This window comes from Equus caballus, chromosome 24, assembly GCF_041296265.1.
Source record: "Equus caballus isolate H_3958 breed thoroughbred chromosome 24, TB-T2T, whole genome shotgun sequence".
Classification (NCBI taxonomy): Eukaryota; Metazoa; Chordata; class Mammalia; order Perissodactyla; family Equidae; genus Equus; species Equus caballus.
This window is the reverse complement of record NC_091707.1, coordinates 52033626-52049334: the sequence shown is the minus strand read 5'-3', so window position 1 is coordinate 52049334 and position 15709 is coordinate 52033626. Positions and strand designations below refer to the sequence as shown.

The following is a 15709-nucleotide window of genomic DNA, read 5'->3' as shown; positions in this document are numbered from 1 at the left end:
GTGACCTACTATTTGCCAAAAAGTCAAATTCATGATCCAATTTCAAAACTCCTAGCTTCTTTGTTAGAAAGAATTATGAAAATCTTTTAATACACTGTTTATGTTAAAGAGAGAAAATTTGTTTTTAACTCTTTTTCTCATAGTTTGGAATATGAGATTTCCAAAGAAATCTACTGGAACTTAGAGTTAATGACAGTAAAGCAGGTCAATAATGTAAAAAGATCTTTCTTCTAAAAGTAGTTTTCCTTTTTTGTATAAAAGCAGCTAACACATTTTATTAAATAATTTCAGATTGTAAAGGAAATCAATAGGTTGATCAATAATTATTAAAAATAACCAATAATAAACCAGTAAGTTAATGTATACCTATAAAATCTAAATATAAAGTGATACTAGGAGTTATTTACATGCCTGCATAATACTTCTACCATGAAGTTCACTATTTCTTAACATTTCTCTCCAGAAAGTTAATCCCCTTATATACAGATACATAGATTTACATAATGACATTTCTGTAAAAAGCAAAATAATGTTCAAATGGTAAACACACCACACCAACAAACAAAGAAACTTTCAAATGGTAATTTTTCAAACACCAATGGTTCAAATGACCACACCAACAAAGAAAGAAAACCTGAGATTCAGATCTATCTAGGGGGCGACTTGGAAGAAAAGGACACAAACTATGCACTTAGCATCCTGTCAAATCCCTCTGCCAGATCTTAGCATCCCAAGTTAGAATCTTTTTAGGAATTTAATAACTGCTACTGTACAAAAGAAACATATAAATATTCATTTTTCTACAACCCTCTATATGATTTTCTGTATCATAAAGAGTTTGCCTTTATAGAATGAAAATAAATATTTAATTGCCAAGAAATCTGTTATTATTTTCTTTACTGAGCTACTGACTTACTTCTCTAAAATTAGTATTTGTTGCAATTATAATCACAGGAAGTCCAAAGGATAATTCGATAACAAAATTCACCTTTGTTATAGTTTTGGTTTTCAAACCTCCATTCTCCACAACACTGAAGTCCAGTTTGCCATCATCCTTACTTCCTATCGCTTTGAGTCCTTGCAAAAGAATATCTCGTAAATTCTGATAAAGAGGTTTTTCGGCATAGTCCAGTAATTTCACTGTTTCCATGTATTTAGCAATTTCATCTAAAAGAATAACACAATTATTTTGTAAGTTTTTAATCATAAATACAACATATTTATCTCTTCTAAGAAAATAATCTGTGGTTATAGTAAAATTAGAATGCAAGTGTATATCTTGTTAAAATATGGTTTTTTCCCCAATCACTTCTTCAATGTAAAGTATGCTTTTTCAGTCAGGAATTGTCGGGCAAGTCAAATAAAAAATGTATTTTGAGATACGATGTAAAAACATTTTTGTAATTGTGAGAGACAATAAAAGAAATACTTAAAATTTAAACATTTGCAAAAATAACTGCTGTAGTTTTAAAGATATAAAAAAGTATGAAAGGACCTAGAATAAAGATTATGAAGTAAAATGTGCTTAAGAATAATGTATATTATGGTCAATATTTTTTTTCCATGGAAGCCACTAGTTCCATAGAAGATAGATGCATTCTTTGTATAAATGAAAAATAAAACATACCAAAAACACGCTGAAGAAAAAAGGCCTTATTTTCCCATAAAAGAGAAAAACCAGCTTCTGCATGATAAAAGGTTTACTGTACACTGCGGCAGAACCACATCCATAAAAAGAAATCTTCCATCAAGATCAACACTTCCTGACATTAAAAACCCATCTTTAGGCTAATGACTCACACAGGTACATCCCCAGCCTAGCCCCTTCTCCTGACCTCAAGACTTGTATATCCACTGCCTCATATATTGGTCCTTGGATACAAAGCGTCATCTCAAATCCCAACAAATCCAAATCTAAACTCCTGACCGACGACCCAAACCTGCTCCCCCTGTGCTTTTCCCTGTCTCGGTTACTGGGAATTCCACCCTTCCAGCTCCACAAACCTGCAATCTTCTCTTCCCACAGCCCACATCCAGTAAGTCAAGAAATCCCATCAGTGCTACATACACACATATAGATACACACGCATTCATTCCAATATTTCATAAGCTCCTACTATGTGCCAGGCACAATTCCAGATACTTGGGATACAGGAGGACAAAAGAGACCGAAGATCTGTCCCTTCCACTTTCTTAATCTGATAAAGGGGCTCTACAGAAAGCCTGAAGCGAACATCAAGTCTGGTAAAATACTGAAAACCTTCCCTCTGAGGGAGGAAAACGGCAGGGATGTCCACTTTCATCACTTCTGTTCAGTACAACACTCATGTACACTTTCCACCCACAGTAAGGCAAGAAAAGAAATAGAAGGCATAAAGAGTGGGATGGAAGACATAAGACAGTTTATTCACAAACATGATAGTATATGTAGAAAATCCTAAGGAATCTATAAAAAACAACTAGAATAGATATATTTAACAAGGTCACAGGATGCAAGGTAAATATATAAAAATCTATTTCTATATATTAGCAACAAGCAATTGGAAAATGAAATTTAAAAAAATATGTATCACAATAGCATCAAAAAGCATCTAGTACAATGAAAGATGGGTAAGATTTTTTTGCAGAGAAAACTATAAAACATAGTTGAGAGAAATTAAGTGAGACCAAATTAAATGAAGGCTACGCCACGTTACTGGATTGGAAGACTCAACGGTACAAAGATGTGGACGTCCCCACTCAGTCTACAGGGTCGACGCAACCCCATTCCAAGTTCCAGCAAACTGGAGAAGGAGGGAGGAGTGTGCAACTGACAAGGTGATGCTAAAATTTACCTAGATATGCAAAATGCCAAGAAGAGCAAAATAGCAGGGTCAAGTTTAAAGAATGACAGTGCAGGAGGAATGGAACTATCGGATATCAAGACTGAAGATAAAGCTACAGAAATTAAGACCCAAGAATAGACCAAAAAAACAATGAAAGAAACGAGTGCAGACACAGATCCACAGATCCACACCTGACTTAAGACAAAGGTGGCAGCATAGGGAAAGAATGGTCTTTTCAAGAAAAGCTGCTGGGTCAACTGGATATAACTATGGGGTGGGGAAGAAATATGACCCCCCCTCATATAATACATAATAATCAATTGCAGGTAGACTATACATCTATACATGTAATTGGCAATCTGTAATTACTAAAGATTGGAAACAATCCAACATAGATGAACAATAGTATATAAACATAATGGAATACTATACAGAAACGAGAATAAACTACTGTTAAATATGCAGCAGTGGCGTTCTGAGGTTCTGAAGTACAGCATGGTGACTATAGTCCAGAACACGGTATTGCATACTTAAAAGCTGCTGAGAGTAGATCTTAAGCATTCTCATCATAAAAAAAATGTTTATTATGTTAACCATGTGAGGTAATGGACATGTTAATTATCTCGATCTCGTAATCATTCTACAATGCATATGTATATCAAATCAACATGTTGTACACTTGAATATATACAATTATATTTGTCAATTATTCCTCAATAAAGTTAAAAAACGAATGAAAACATTAAAAAAAACCCATGCAACAATGGGAATGAATTTCACAAATACAATACTGAGTGAAAGAAAAAGGACTGGAACAGAACTAGAATGTCCATTTCATGAGGGCGGGGATTTTTATCTGTTGCGTTGACTCTGATTCCACTTCCATATAGTTCAAAAACAAATCCCTGGTGCTGGAAGTGAGGCTAGTGATTCATCAGGCCAGAGGGCTTGTGACCGGCAGGAGGCACAAGGGGGATTCTGAGAAGCCTATAAGGTGCTATTTCTTGACGTGGTTGGCAGGTTGCAATTTTAAACAGAATAAGGTCAGGGTGGACCTCCCTGAAAAGAAGACCGCTGAGCAAAGGCTTGAGAATACTTCTAAGTACATCCAGATGGGTCCCTTCTCACCGCCTGCACTGCTAACTCTCTTGCTTGGATTATCGCAGCGGCCTCCTAACCCACTCCACTTATACCCTGTCTTGCTCCCTTGGCAGTCTATCCTTAAAACAGAAGCTGGGGAGACTTCCATTCAAGATAGATGGTTCATGTCACTCTTCTACTCCAAGCCTTACACTCTTGCTCAAAGTAAAAGCCAAAGCCCTTTTGATGGCCTGAAAGGATGCATTCCTCAAATACACTGGCACTTCCTTCCTTCTGCCTAGAACACTCTTCGCCAGACTTCCACATAAGTCACTCCCTATCTCCTTCCTACAACTGCTCAAATGTCACCTCCTCGATCAGGCCAGCCCTGGCCACCCTAATTAAAATTCCAATCCTCTTCTCCACCCCATCCCCACCCCCTAATTCTATTCCCCTGCTTTCTTCTATTTTTCCATAGTAATGGCCACATAATATACTGTAAAATTCACTCATTTGTTTACTGTCTCTCCCTCCCAACTAGAGCATTAGCTACATGAGGACAGGAATTTTTATTTGTTTTGTTTACTGGTGTATCCCTAGTGCCTAGAATGGTCCCTGGCACATAATAAAGCCTCAATGAAAATACAGTGGAAATGATGAATGAAATTTGGTTCCTTTCCTGAAAGGACTGAATAATAATTGAATGAAGCTCCAGTATTCACGCAGCCCACCTTGGGAAAGGAAAGCGCTTTTGATGAAAGCAGGACCCGATACAATGATTACACCTAAAATACCCAGCTCTTACATTAAGGGATAGTCCATGGACATCATAACTCTTTTCTCTCCAAGAAAACAAATCACTACGAACATTTAAGAAGTCTTTTCCTACCTGGCTTGTTTTTCTCAGGAAAACATTTGTCCATCAACCCTGCAATATTTTCTCTATATCTGTTAAAAATTAAAGAATAAGTCATTGTTTGAAGCTTGATGCCACAGAAAGTCATTAATGTTTAATAACAGTAAATAGCACATTAAGCAGCATTGTGCTACATCCTAAACATGCTTACAGACATTCTTCTAAAGTAAACTGAAACAAAAACCAAAGAATCTTACTGTTTAAGAGTACTTTCTTATTTCTACATTAGTATCCAATAAAACTATAGTTCTCGTCAAGAAATTCTGACTAAAAAACACTTGCCTTATCGTGATTTTGCCCAAAATAAATTATTATGTTTTCTTTTACCTAATTTTGGAATCTCTAACGTAGTTAGGATCTTTCAAATTATCCTCCCAAGGAAGATGCCCACTGAGCCACTGGATCATGCAGTATCCAAGTATTTCCAAGTCACCACGTCGCGACGGGGCTATGCACACAAAAGAGGCAGCTTAGGAATACTGACATCATTTTTAAGTATATATAAAGCAATAAGGTAAAACAGTCAACTTTATAGTCTTGTTTGTCATCATAAAATTCTGACTGCATTTAATAAAAGCATTGAATATCGAGCAATATAAAAGAAATAATTTACCTCCAACTAATAATTTACTTTAAAATCCAAACTGGCAAACTCTAGAGTTTCAAACTGAGACTACTAGTCTAGGAAATAAATTATAAAACAATGACACATTTAACATTGCCCTTGGAAAACTTAAAGATATTAAAAACGCTAAAAGCTATTAAGAGGCCCACAGAACTAGGAGTTTTAGCTCCTCCGCGTGTTGGGCACAGAAAAAAGAAACAAATGCTGAGGAAACAGCCTAACCTAATAGGTGACAAAATAAAAGTTTACCTGTTACAAAGTTGTAGCTACATAAGAAACTTCCACAATTTTAGGGGGAAAGACCCCCAACATTCTGATTAAGCTAAATAAAACCAAAAAAGACCTTTGCTGCAGCTGACTGAACTACCTTCTCAGCTAAGACCCTGGTAATCTTTGAAGGGTGGGAGGAAGACGGCAAGAGAACACAGTGGCCCTGTTACAGAACTGCAGGAGTCTAACTTGTCCCTTCTTTCTCCAGCTTCTTCGATTCTTATTCATTTATCTACTTATTTATTTATGCAGAATTAAGAATCGTGTAGGAATTCAGCTGAAAACATTAGCAGTGTATTTCTTATTTCTTGTTCAAGTGCTGCTGACATACCCACACCATTGTGCGCATCGATGCTGGTGAATTCAATAGTGCCATCATGACATCTTTTGGGGTCTTCTTTGTATTCTTTGTGAATTCCTTCTGGGCAATACCGATAAGCAAGGCCATAATCTACCAAGTACACCTATAAATGTCCAAGCACCAAGACACAGTAAAGCCCAAATGACTGCACATATTCCCCTTTAAAGCCCTGAAACAAAATACTGTCATTTGAGGGTGACATACCACAGCACCCAAACGAGTTAGATCCAATATGCAAAGAACAGCAAATACTTAATTCTCAAAGACTTGATTCATTTATTTAACAGGGTTAAATGACCATGTAGCTATAGTCCAGATAACATCATCTGACTTTATATACTTTGCAGACAAGTATGTGTCATGCTTGCAAGTAATCTTGTCTTCAACTTGAGCAAAGATTGTAAACCTCATACTTTTTCTTACAGTCTAAACCAAAATTAACCACAGAATAAACCATCAATACTTGTTGCAAAACAATTGCCACATACCAAGTATAAGACTGCAAACACATAATACATTAGTTATCTTCTATTCCTCTGCGTCTTCACTTATGAAATCATCAAATATCAATTCACTCCATAAAAACATTTCATAAATTATAATAATGATCTGAAAAACTTTTAGATAAGGCTCTTACCTACATTTACATATTATATATCAAAGTCAAATCTTTATAATTAAAACTAAATTTTAATACTGTATACAGACATACCTGTGGGCACATACATGTGGGTCTGATTAGCATACAAAGCTAATAAATTTGGTTTTCTTCTATTCCATAGCCATATATTACATCTCTAATTCTGGGTAACTGACTCAGAAATGTATGTATTTGGTCACAAGAGGGAACTGAAGTAGAAATATAGGGACGGATCTAGCACACACATCTAGTAATAGAAAAATAATCCCATCCAAAGCATACGCCCAAAGGATAACATAGCTGCAAAAAAATTTCGGTATAAATAAAAGGCAGCATGTTTTAGTCAACTGCAAACTGAAATAAACTGCATTTTTATTTATTATATTGTACAAGTCCAGTCTACTTGAATTAATGGAATCCTTATCGTTCAGGTTCTTAGCTATGCTTTGTTTGTCTTCTTGTTTTTAACCTAAAAACATCTAAAACCAACATGTCTGGAAATTCTGTGACCACCTTTACAATTTTTCCATTAGCATGCTATAGTATAGCATCTTTCTTCCGTCGCACGTATACAGATCTCTTACAGCCACCATAACGGAACGGGGAAGGGGGAGCAAACATCCAACATGAGAGAAAAAGAAAAGGGAGCCAAAGAAAAGGAAAAACTACACAAGAGGAAGTTAATGATAGGCTTGAGAAAAAGAAGAACCAAGTATGGAGGATCGACATAAAAACACTTAAAATGTTTAAATACTCCTTTCTTATACAAGATCAAGTAAGAAAAGAGAATACACATGGAACAGATTAAGTACAGTGGCCTAACTATGAGTGCCAACTAAACCTTACTTTTATCAAAATCATGGAAACAGCTTGAAGAAAATTGTATAAATCCCTTCACTCCAACTAAACTGACCCAAATAAAGGTATAATAGTATTAGTTTTTCCCCGTTCCTTAAAAAGTAAAAATTACTGAGGGCATGTAAATGTAATAAACTAAACAAATGCACATTTGGATTCCAAACACTAAGGGCATACAAATTTAGACAGCTAAGATATTTCTGTAAACCAACTGATTTGAATAATCAACATGTTAAAGACCAAATTTTCCAAGTAACAGAACACTTACATTTGATGGATTTCTTGAACAAAAGAAATAAAAAAAATGACAAAGCAGACAAGCAAACATAATTCATTGGTGCACTATATAATTTTAAGCTTCCACCCCCAAATAGCTATTTGAAATTCATTTTGTATCACGAGCACTTCTCCTGAATATTATTTAGGGAAAAATAGCCAACTTGATAAAGTGCCAACAAATCGCATCAAAAATGGAGAATGTTAACTAGATAAAAGTGTCAAGAAGAAATATTATTATTACCATATCTACTTCAAAAAGTAAAACTTCTGCATGGGTTCAAAAGTTCAAAGCAACCATATTTGTTTTCAAACAACAGGTTTCAAATGGTAGGAATTAAGTTATAAAGCTACCTGGTCAGGATTCTTGTGGCTCAGAAGAAGATTTGAGGCCTTGATATCTCCATGTACATACTCGTGCTCATGAATATATTCCAGAATATCCAGCTACAAAAGTATCATATAGAATAAATCAATGCAGTACCTAACACCAACCAGCAGAGGACCGAGCTTCAACACAACAACTAGCCTTTAGTGGATTAAAAACAAGAATGTAGCTCACATACAATTCTTAAGCTTAGCTGCAAGACAGTTTTCCGAGAAAACCTTTTCGCATTTGCTTCATATATTTTCTGAAGGTCACTCCCAAAGCGATCCATTATCATAAACCTGTAACTAAAGACAAACAAGAGAAATCAATGAACAAAATATAATTCAGGAAAACCTACTTCACAATGAGTGCTAAAAGTAAGATTTGTAATTTTTTTTGTTGAGGAAGATTCGCCCTGAGCTAACATCTGTGCCAATCTTTCTCTATTTTGTATGTGGGTTACTGCCACAGCACGACTGCCAACAAGTGGTGTAGGTCCACACCCAGGAACCAAACCTGGGCCACCAAAGCGGAGTGCACCAAACTTAACCACTAGGCCACGGGGCTGGCCCCTAAAAAGTAATTTTTTCAAGGCAGTGTTTATAAGAAAGTTGAACGAAAGAAAAGAAAAGGAAAACATTTGAAACAATTTCTTCAGACCAGAAATCTCAAGAGTCGAGAGTCCTTTCCTGTTGTGCATTTTACCTTGAGGGCCTCCTCCTCGTCTTAGTAGGCAAGGTCCACAGAGAGAACCCAACAGATTCATTCACAGTAAAGACAAAACTCTCTGAGTAAGATTGACATCACTGATTTTTCATAGAGCTAATTTATGTTTCTGGATATTAGCTTCCTGCCTGTGACTGTTTTTCTCAATTTTTAAGGCACATGTTAGCAGTGTTAACATTCTGTTAAAATCAAGACTGTCAAGAAATGCTGTAACAATAGCTAATTTCAATAAAACTGCTTAAATTGTGTAAAAGGATTGTACACTAACTACTCAACAGACAAGATTTGAGGGAAGAGCAAATATCCTAGAAAAATGTGAAGACTTTTGGTTTTGCCACAAAACAAGTGTATCACCTTGGCCAAGTCCATTCCTTCTTTGGGCCCCAGTTTCCATAGGCATCAAACGAGAAAGTGGGGCTGCATGCTCTCTAAGGTCTTTCCCAGCACTGAAGTTCTAAGATTCAATAACCACTCGTCCTATTTCGGGGTGCACTGAAAAGCATCACCTGGCTGCAGTGACACGGTTCATCTTTTGCTCGGAAGACCGCTTTTATCTTTGTAAAGTTTTCCAGATTCTCACTTGTCTAGTTTAATCACTCAAAACAACACTATACTCAAAATATACCAAGATATCTTCCAATGTGGATAAGATTAATAATCATCGTAACAAGAGCCAGCAGTCTAGGAAGCTTAGGCACGAGCACGGGACTACTCTAAGCGCTCTGGATGAATCAGTGCACTTGGCGCACGTCACCCTTACGAGGTGGGTGCTCCTATGAGCCCCATTTTACAGCAGAAGAAAACTGATGATTTGTAATTTGTCCTCTAGCAAACGGTGGCCGTGCTTTCAACCACTCCACTAAAAGTACTGAAATAAAAAACATCTGTAGGACACAAAAATCCCCTTCTATGTTGTAGGCTTCTAAGATAAAAAACAATATGACAAGTTCAATAGGAAAGGAAGAGCTAACATTAAAAGACAACATGCCAGATGAAAAGTTCAGGTTTCTATTCATTTCCAACTGGAAGAGAATTAGAGATCATCTCGCCTAAACATCTTTTAATAAATAAAATAATTAACGTCTACAGAGGTAAAGTGATTTGTCCAAAGTTAACACAATTAGTCAGTGGCAAAGCGTATTTATTCATGTAAGATTTTCCAACACCCTGACCTCTAAGATAATAAAGAGAGAACGATAATTTTTACTTCCTGATTTCCTTTGTACAACAGGTTTTGAAAGGTTAAGGGATGAGACCAAGGACACGTGTACATGTTTGTTTTCACAAATAAGTGATGTGTGTAATTATTACAAACTAATATATGGGTAACAAAAATACCACCTCTGTTGACAGTCTGAAAGAGGGCTTAATTCAACGTGTGATCTATTAACACATCACACTATGTGGATCTTTGTTTTCATTCATAGATCCCTCCACCACTTCTCTAAACAATCCCTTAATTGCCTCACCATTTCTAAACTATACACATCAACTGAAGCACGATTCTGTACATTGCATAGAAATTCATACCACATTCTTCCACAAGGATATTTCTACCACTGAGTAGTAAAAGGAAAGTTATTTCTAAGTAACTCTTCTAAAGTAAAACCATCAACGTCTACTTTCCTGGGGACTAACATTTTTACAATCCTTACTGTTCTAAGTACTATATATATTATTTCAAATGAGTCACAGGGAAAAGTAAGGATTTCTGGCAAGGGAGAAAGACTAGAAGGAAAATCTTACTTCCTATTTCTCTACTTTTGTAAGAACTAAAACGATTATTTTTAAGACCTTTAACCTACAAAGTAAATCAATACCGCACAGGTGATTAACACTCCCTTTTAGAAGGAGACACTCCTACAACTCCATGTTACAGAAGAAACAGGCTGAGAGGTAAGTCACCAGTAGGAAGTGGTGAGCTCAGATATAACCCAAGTGTGTCTGGTTCCAGAGTCCCTGCACTTACAGCATCCTCTGGTCCACGAAGCGGAGCTCTCTCCTGCCCACTCCCATCAGACAGCTCAGAGAGTCAACCCAATCCCCACCATCTCTCCAGGCCCTGAGCACTTCACAGGAGCAACACACACAAGCCCTGTTCAACTGGCTCTGTGATTTTATCACAAAATAGGTGATAAGAATGTAAAAGGAAAAATGTGCTATGACAGTGTTGACAACTTTAAGAAAAGTCACAAATCCCAAACAAAAAAATGAATAAATAAAACCAATAATGATGATAATAATGTTGACTGCAACTAACATTTACCGAGCATGTACTATGTGCCAGAAAATCCCCCTTATGATTTACATGTTTTCATTTCATCTTCACAATAACTCCATAAAGTAAATGCTATTACCCTCACCTTACAGGTGAGGAAAGACGAGACACTGAAAGTGACTAGCCCAGGACCACATCTGACAGAGTCGAGTGTAAACCAGCTCAGTGAGGTTTAGGTTTTACTGTGATATACTTTAGTTGTTTAAAAAAAAAAAAGAACTTCAAGTTTATACTGAAATTCTGGAACAAGGGACAAAACCCAGTTATTCCAAGTCTAAAGTGCTCTAGCCTCAGCCACATTTCTCCTCCACTTATTTCTACAAAACGTGGTTTGACAGTGTACGGTTTCTTAGGAACACAACTACTGTGCACTGGAGTACACTCGAACTGCCTCTGCTTTCCAGCAAGTCATCTGTAAAGGTTTTCCCTTCCCAAGTCCCTTCCAGATGGGCCCCAAGTCACCACATAAACCAATTCTCAAATGCCACTTTCAGCAGCATGTCAATGGCCCTTGTTCAGAGCGTGCACTAGCTTCTGACTACCCACTACACTTCGGTTTCAACATGCTCTTTCCTCCCCAGTCTTCATTACCTGCCTCAGTCTCTTTCTCCAAGTTTATTTCCTCTTCTCTCTCACATGCATGCCCTCTTCCTTTATTAAAGAAAAATGGCCAAAAGCCCACACAGCAGGCCAGAGCCTATCCTGCCCCATGTTCATGTGACTCTCCCACTTGAGAGGCTATTCCTCCTTATCAATGATTTTCTAAACCAGTAGTTCTTAACATTTAAGGGATTAAAGTCCCCTTCGAGAGTAAAAGCTAACACTTACATATATTTTACATATATTCTAACAGCTTTCTGTTTAATCCCTCTTGTTAAGTGGGTCTGTTCCTCTATTTCACAGACAAGGAAACTGAAGCAAAAAGGGGTAACTTACCCGCTCACACACATTTTAAGGGACAAAGCATAGATTTGAAAGCAAGCAGTCTGGCTATAGAATTCTTGCACTTAACTCAATTAATCCTTGCTCTATACCATTTCTCCAGAAAATTGCATAAAAACTACAGAAACTTGTCCCAGCAAAACCAAAGATAACAAAATGTCATATATCATTTCAGGAAGTTCCAACATTCCCTAACAGATGCATGGATTCTGGGATAAGAACGTCCATATTGTTTGGTTCCCCGTCCAACAACTACCTCTCCGCTCCATCTTTTCTAACAGAGCAACGATTCGGCATAGGCGTTCCATCCTCTTCCAGATGGCCATGTGCTTCACCATGCTCATCACTGTGATCACTTTGCCTCTGCCATGACTGGTGTAAGAATGAGCACTAGTAAAACTCTGACCAAGAAAACATGAGAGGAAGTCTGCCATGAGACTCCTGGGAAAGGTTTCCTTGCCAGGAAAGTGAAACTCACAAGAAGCAATACCATTTTTCTCTGTTGGGCACCTAGAAATGGGGCAGCCACCTTGAGACCATACAATGGAGAATTAATAGAGAACAAAGCCAAGATGAGGGCAAATGGGCAAGAAAAAGGAGTCTGGGCCCTTGATGATTACTCAAGAGAGCTGAGTCAAAGCTTTCCTTTACTTGCAGCTGAAAGCATCCTTACCAATCCCCCCTAGTTCCAAACTAAATCTACTCTCCAAACCTCAGCTACCAGCCTTACTCCATTCATTCATTCATTTATTCATGCAAATATTTTAAAAGTGTCAATTACGCATCAAAGTATTGGAGGTTTTCTCCAACTCAACTATGTCAACAACATTCTCTCCATTCTCTCAACTCCTAGGACATATGAGTCAGAATCACACAGTTTAGCACCTAACTGTTCTCTAATTGTTTGATGCATGTTTGTTTTTTCATAAAGAGCAGGACTCTACAGTGAGCAGATTATATATCTAACATGAAAAAAACGAATTGAAACCTGAAGGGCTCCTTTTTACATAAACGACATAGAGTTGTTTGTTTGTTTGCTTGTTTATTTTTAACGGCAAAAACACCCTTCGGGGCACGTTTAGCTTTGCTCCCACTTGTCAGCTGGGTTCCAGTCAGTTGCTGCTGCTCTGTACAAGTCCTCCAGACCGGAGACAGCATCTCTTCACCTCTGTCAAACACACCCCACGCAGCCCAGATCCAGGCCTAGCAGTGTTGCGCTCAGTAAATAATCCTTGACTAAAAAACTCAACAGTGAAGGCTCAAAAGGGGAGAAGAAAAACAAAACACGCATATTTTTACCTTTTTCCATTTTTATCATGTAGACCAGACCCCCAATACTTAGGAACACCCAGGTACTTCAGTTTATGGGTACGGATCCATTTCTGAACTGTAAGTTAAAACACGTGTTTGTAATTCCAATTTTGTTATACATAAGAAGTTTTTTTTAAAAATCATTACGAACAAAATGTACTTATACATGCATTAAGATTTCACTTTTATTCATAAAAAAGGAAGTGAATAGTACATTATAAACAACAAATGAAAAGTACTTTACAATCAAAATATTTTTATTAACCCACAAAATTTTGTTATCCTGCCCTAAACATTGTCTTTTAAATGAAAAATCTACAAAAAATATTTTTAAAAAAATCAAATCACAGTACTGCAGCTGCAATTAATATCTCTATTTCACAGAAAGACTTATCTTTTACTCCAATCTACAAGGTTTTTACTCATTCTAAAAGTCGTCAGCTAGGAAATCAAACTCTAGGAGAGATGGAAGACTTCCTTGAGAAATCGCCACGCCTGATACCATCCCACTGGGGGACTCCTGGGATCCTGGGAGTGCAGAGGAGAGGAGGGGACGGCAGAAAGGACCATGGTAGCTAGAAGAGGTCCTGCTCTCTCCCTTGATAGTCTGTTCTGTATCATTACTTATGGCATCCCCCCACATCATGTTCTCCAGAATTTAGAAAAATCCTCAAAAAGATTTGGAGATCCTTGAGCCACACCCATGGATTAGGGTTAAGTCTCAATTTCTAACAATATTTCCTGAATCATATATCATTTATTGACTTTATTCTATATATCAATATAGGTGAAATCTTATCATAACAAATTCATTAAGAGATCAGAATTCTTTCATACAAATCTCATTTAAATGGAATTTATTTATAAAGTAAGAAATAACAAAGCATTATAATATAAGATCCAATGCTCCAGTCTTGGGTTAAACAAAACAAAACAAACAGTCGTCATTTTAAAAGTATAAACACATGTATTATATTTCTTACTTTGCTCTGGTTTGGCAGCTCGCTGGTAGAACTTTAATTCAGTAAAAAGAGGTCCATTGTCACTGGGTTCCTTAAAAGATAAGCATTAATTAACACTAGCAGTAGTTAAAACTAGAGTTATTTTCAGTGAACCCTCAAAAAAGACTAACATATCAATTTTTCTTTCCAATTTTTTCAAACAAAAAAAATTCAAATCAATTTTTCCAAACAATGTAATTTTGTTACTTAAGTTTATAACTGATTTAAGATTTAAGATTTAACTAAGACTTAAGTTTAAGTCAATTGCTTTAGAAATGTTTTAGACATTCTCAGAACAGTCTGTGTTATATTTCTTTCAAGCTCCACTTCTGTAAGTGATAAACTATAGAAAATCAGACATACAGCTCAGGCTTTGCAGAAGTTTAAGAAAAATCTTTAAACTTATTTTCATTTTTATTAAGCTATCTCTTAAGCAAAAATCAGCAACCATGTTAACTGTTTCACCAAGGGGCTACAGATATTTCTGAGATTTAATAAAATTTCAATATCTGCTTTAACCAATTAATGGAAAATCCCACTCTTTCCCTGGTTTTCATTACAGTTAGATCTAGTTTATCAGGACTGGCAGAAACTAACCTTACCACAAACAAGAATATTCTGGAACTCCAGAGTGGGGAAGCACTGTCCATTTAACTGCATCCTTTCCTTTCTGACACTGATTCCCATGTTTTTCAAACTAAGGAGCCATACAATTTACTTCCCACAGGATAATTTAAAGACAGGAGGAAAATGGAGTTCTATGACAGTTGTTTTCCACCAACTTTACCGGACTATGTTTGTTTCACATTTTAAGAGATATTAATAGTTAAAATTATTTGTAAAGAGGCATATACTCACAAAAAGGTATCTGACAAACAAGGGACATTAGCCTGTCGGGGGTTTGCCCTGTCAAACAAACATGGAAGGGTGGGAAAGATATTATAATTTTGTGGACTTTTTATATAGTAAACTTTTCCTCATTAAAACTGGTTTGTATTTATTTAATGTTTGTGTTGGTATTATCTTGTTTATTGAGAGTCTGAGAAAAATTGTGAAAAGCGGTGAAAACTTCAAATGAAGAAGCTAACATTTCCAAACAAATTTTAGGATGGCTTTTCTTTTAGGAAGTACGGGAAGAAAGTTATTTTGGACAGAATATCTGTGTCGCTGGAGTTCAAGGGTCGGTAGAGCATTAGGAGAAGTGATAAATGAGGCCCACTACGTTAACTG

General features: G+C 36.6%; 1 protein-coding gene across 8 annotated transcripts in view; it reads right to left on the bottom strand.

Moving 5' to 3' along the window:
* VRK1 (VRK serine/threonine kinase 1) overlaps positions 1–15709 on the bottom strand; it is an 84348-nt gene that overhangs the window by 22278 nt on the left and 46361 nt on the right. For all 8 annotated transcript variants that reach the window (XM_023628359.2, XM_023628357.2, XM_023628356.2 and 5 more), the window contains exons 4-11: positions 14462–14531; positions 13467–13554; positions 8418–8526; positions 8206–8298; positions 6048–6180; positions 5149–5269; positions 4795–4853; positions 989–1167 (exon numbers count right to left, since the gene is read on the bottom strand). In XM_023628359.2, the coding sequence (XP_023484127.1) occupies positions 989–1167; positions 4795–4853; positions 5149–5269; positions 6048–6180; positions 8206–8298; positions 8418–8526; positions 13467–13554; positions 14462–14531 (852 nt within the window). The remainder of the gene's footprint in view (positions 1–988; positions 1168–4794; positions 4854–5148; positions 5270–6047; positions 6181–8205; positions 8299–8417; positions 8527–13466; positions 13555–14461; positions 14532–15709) is intronic.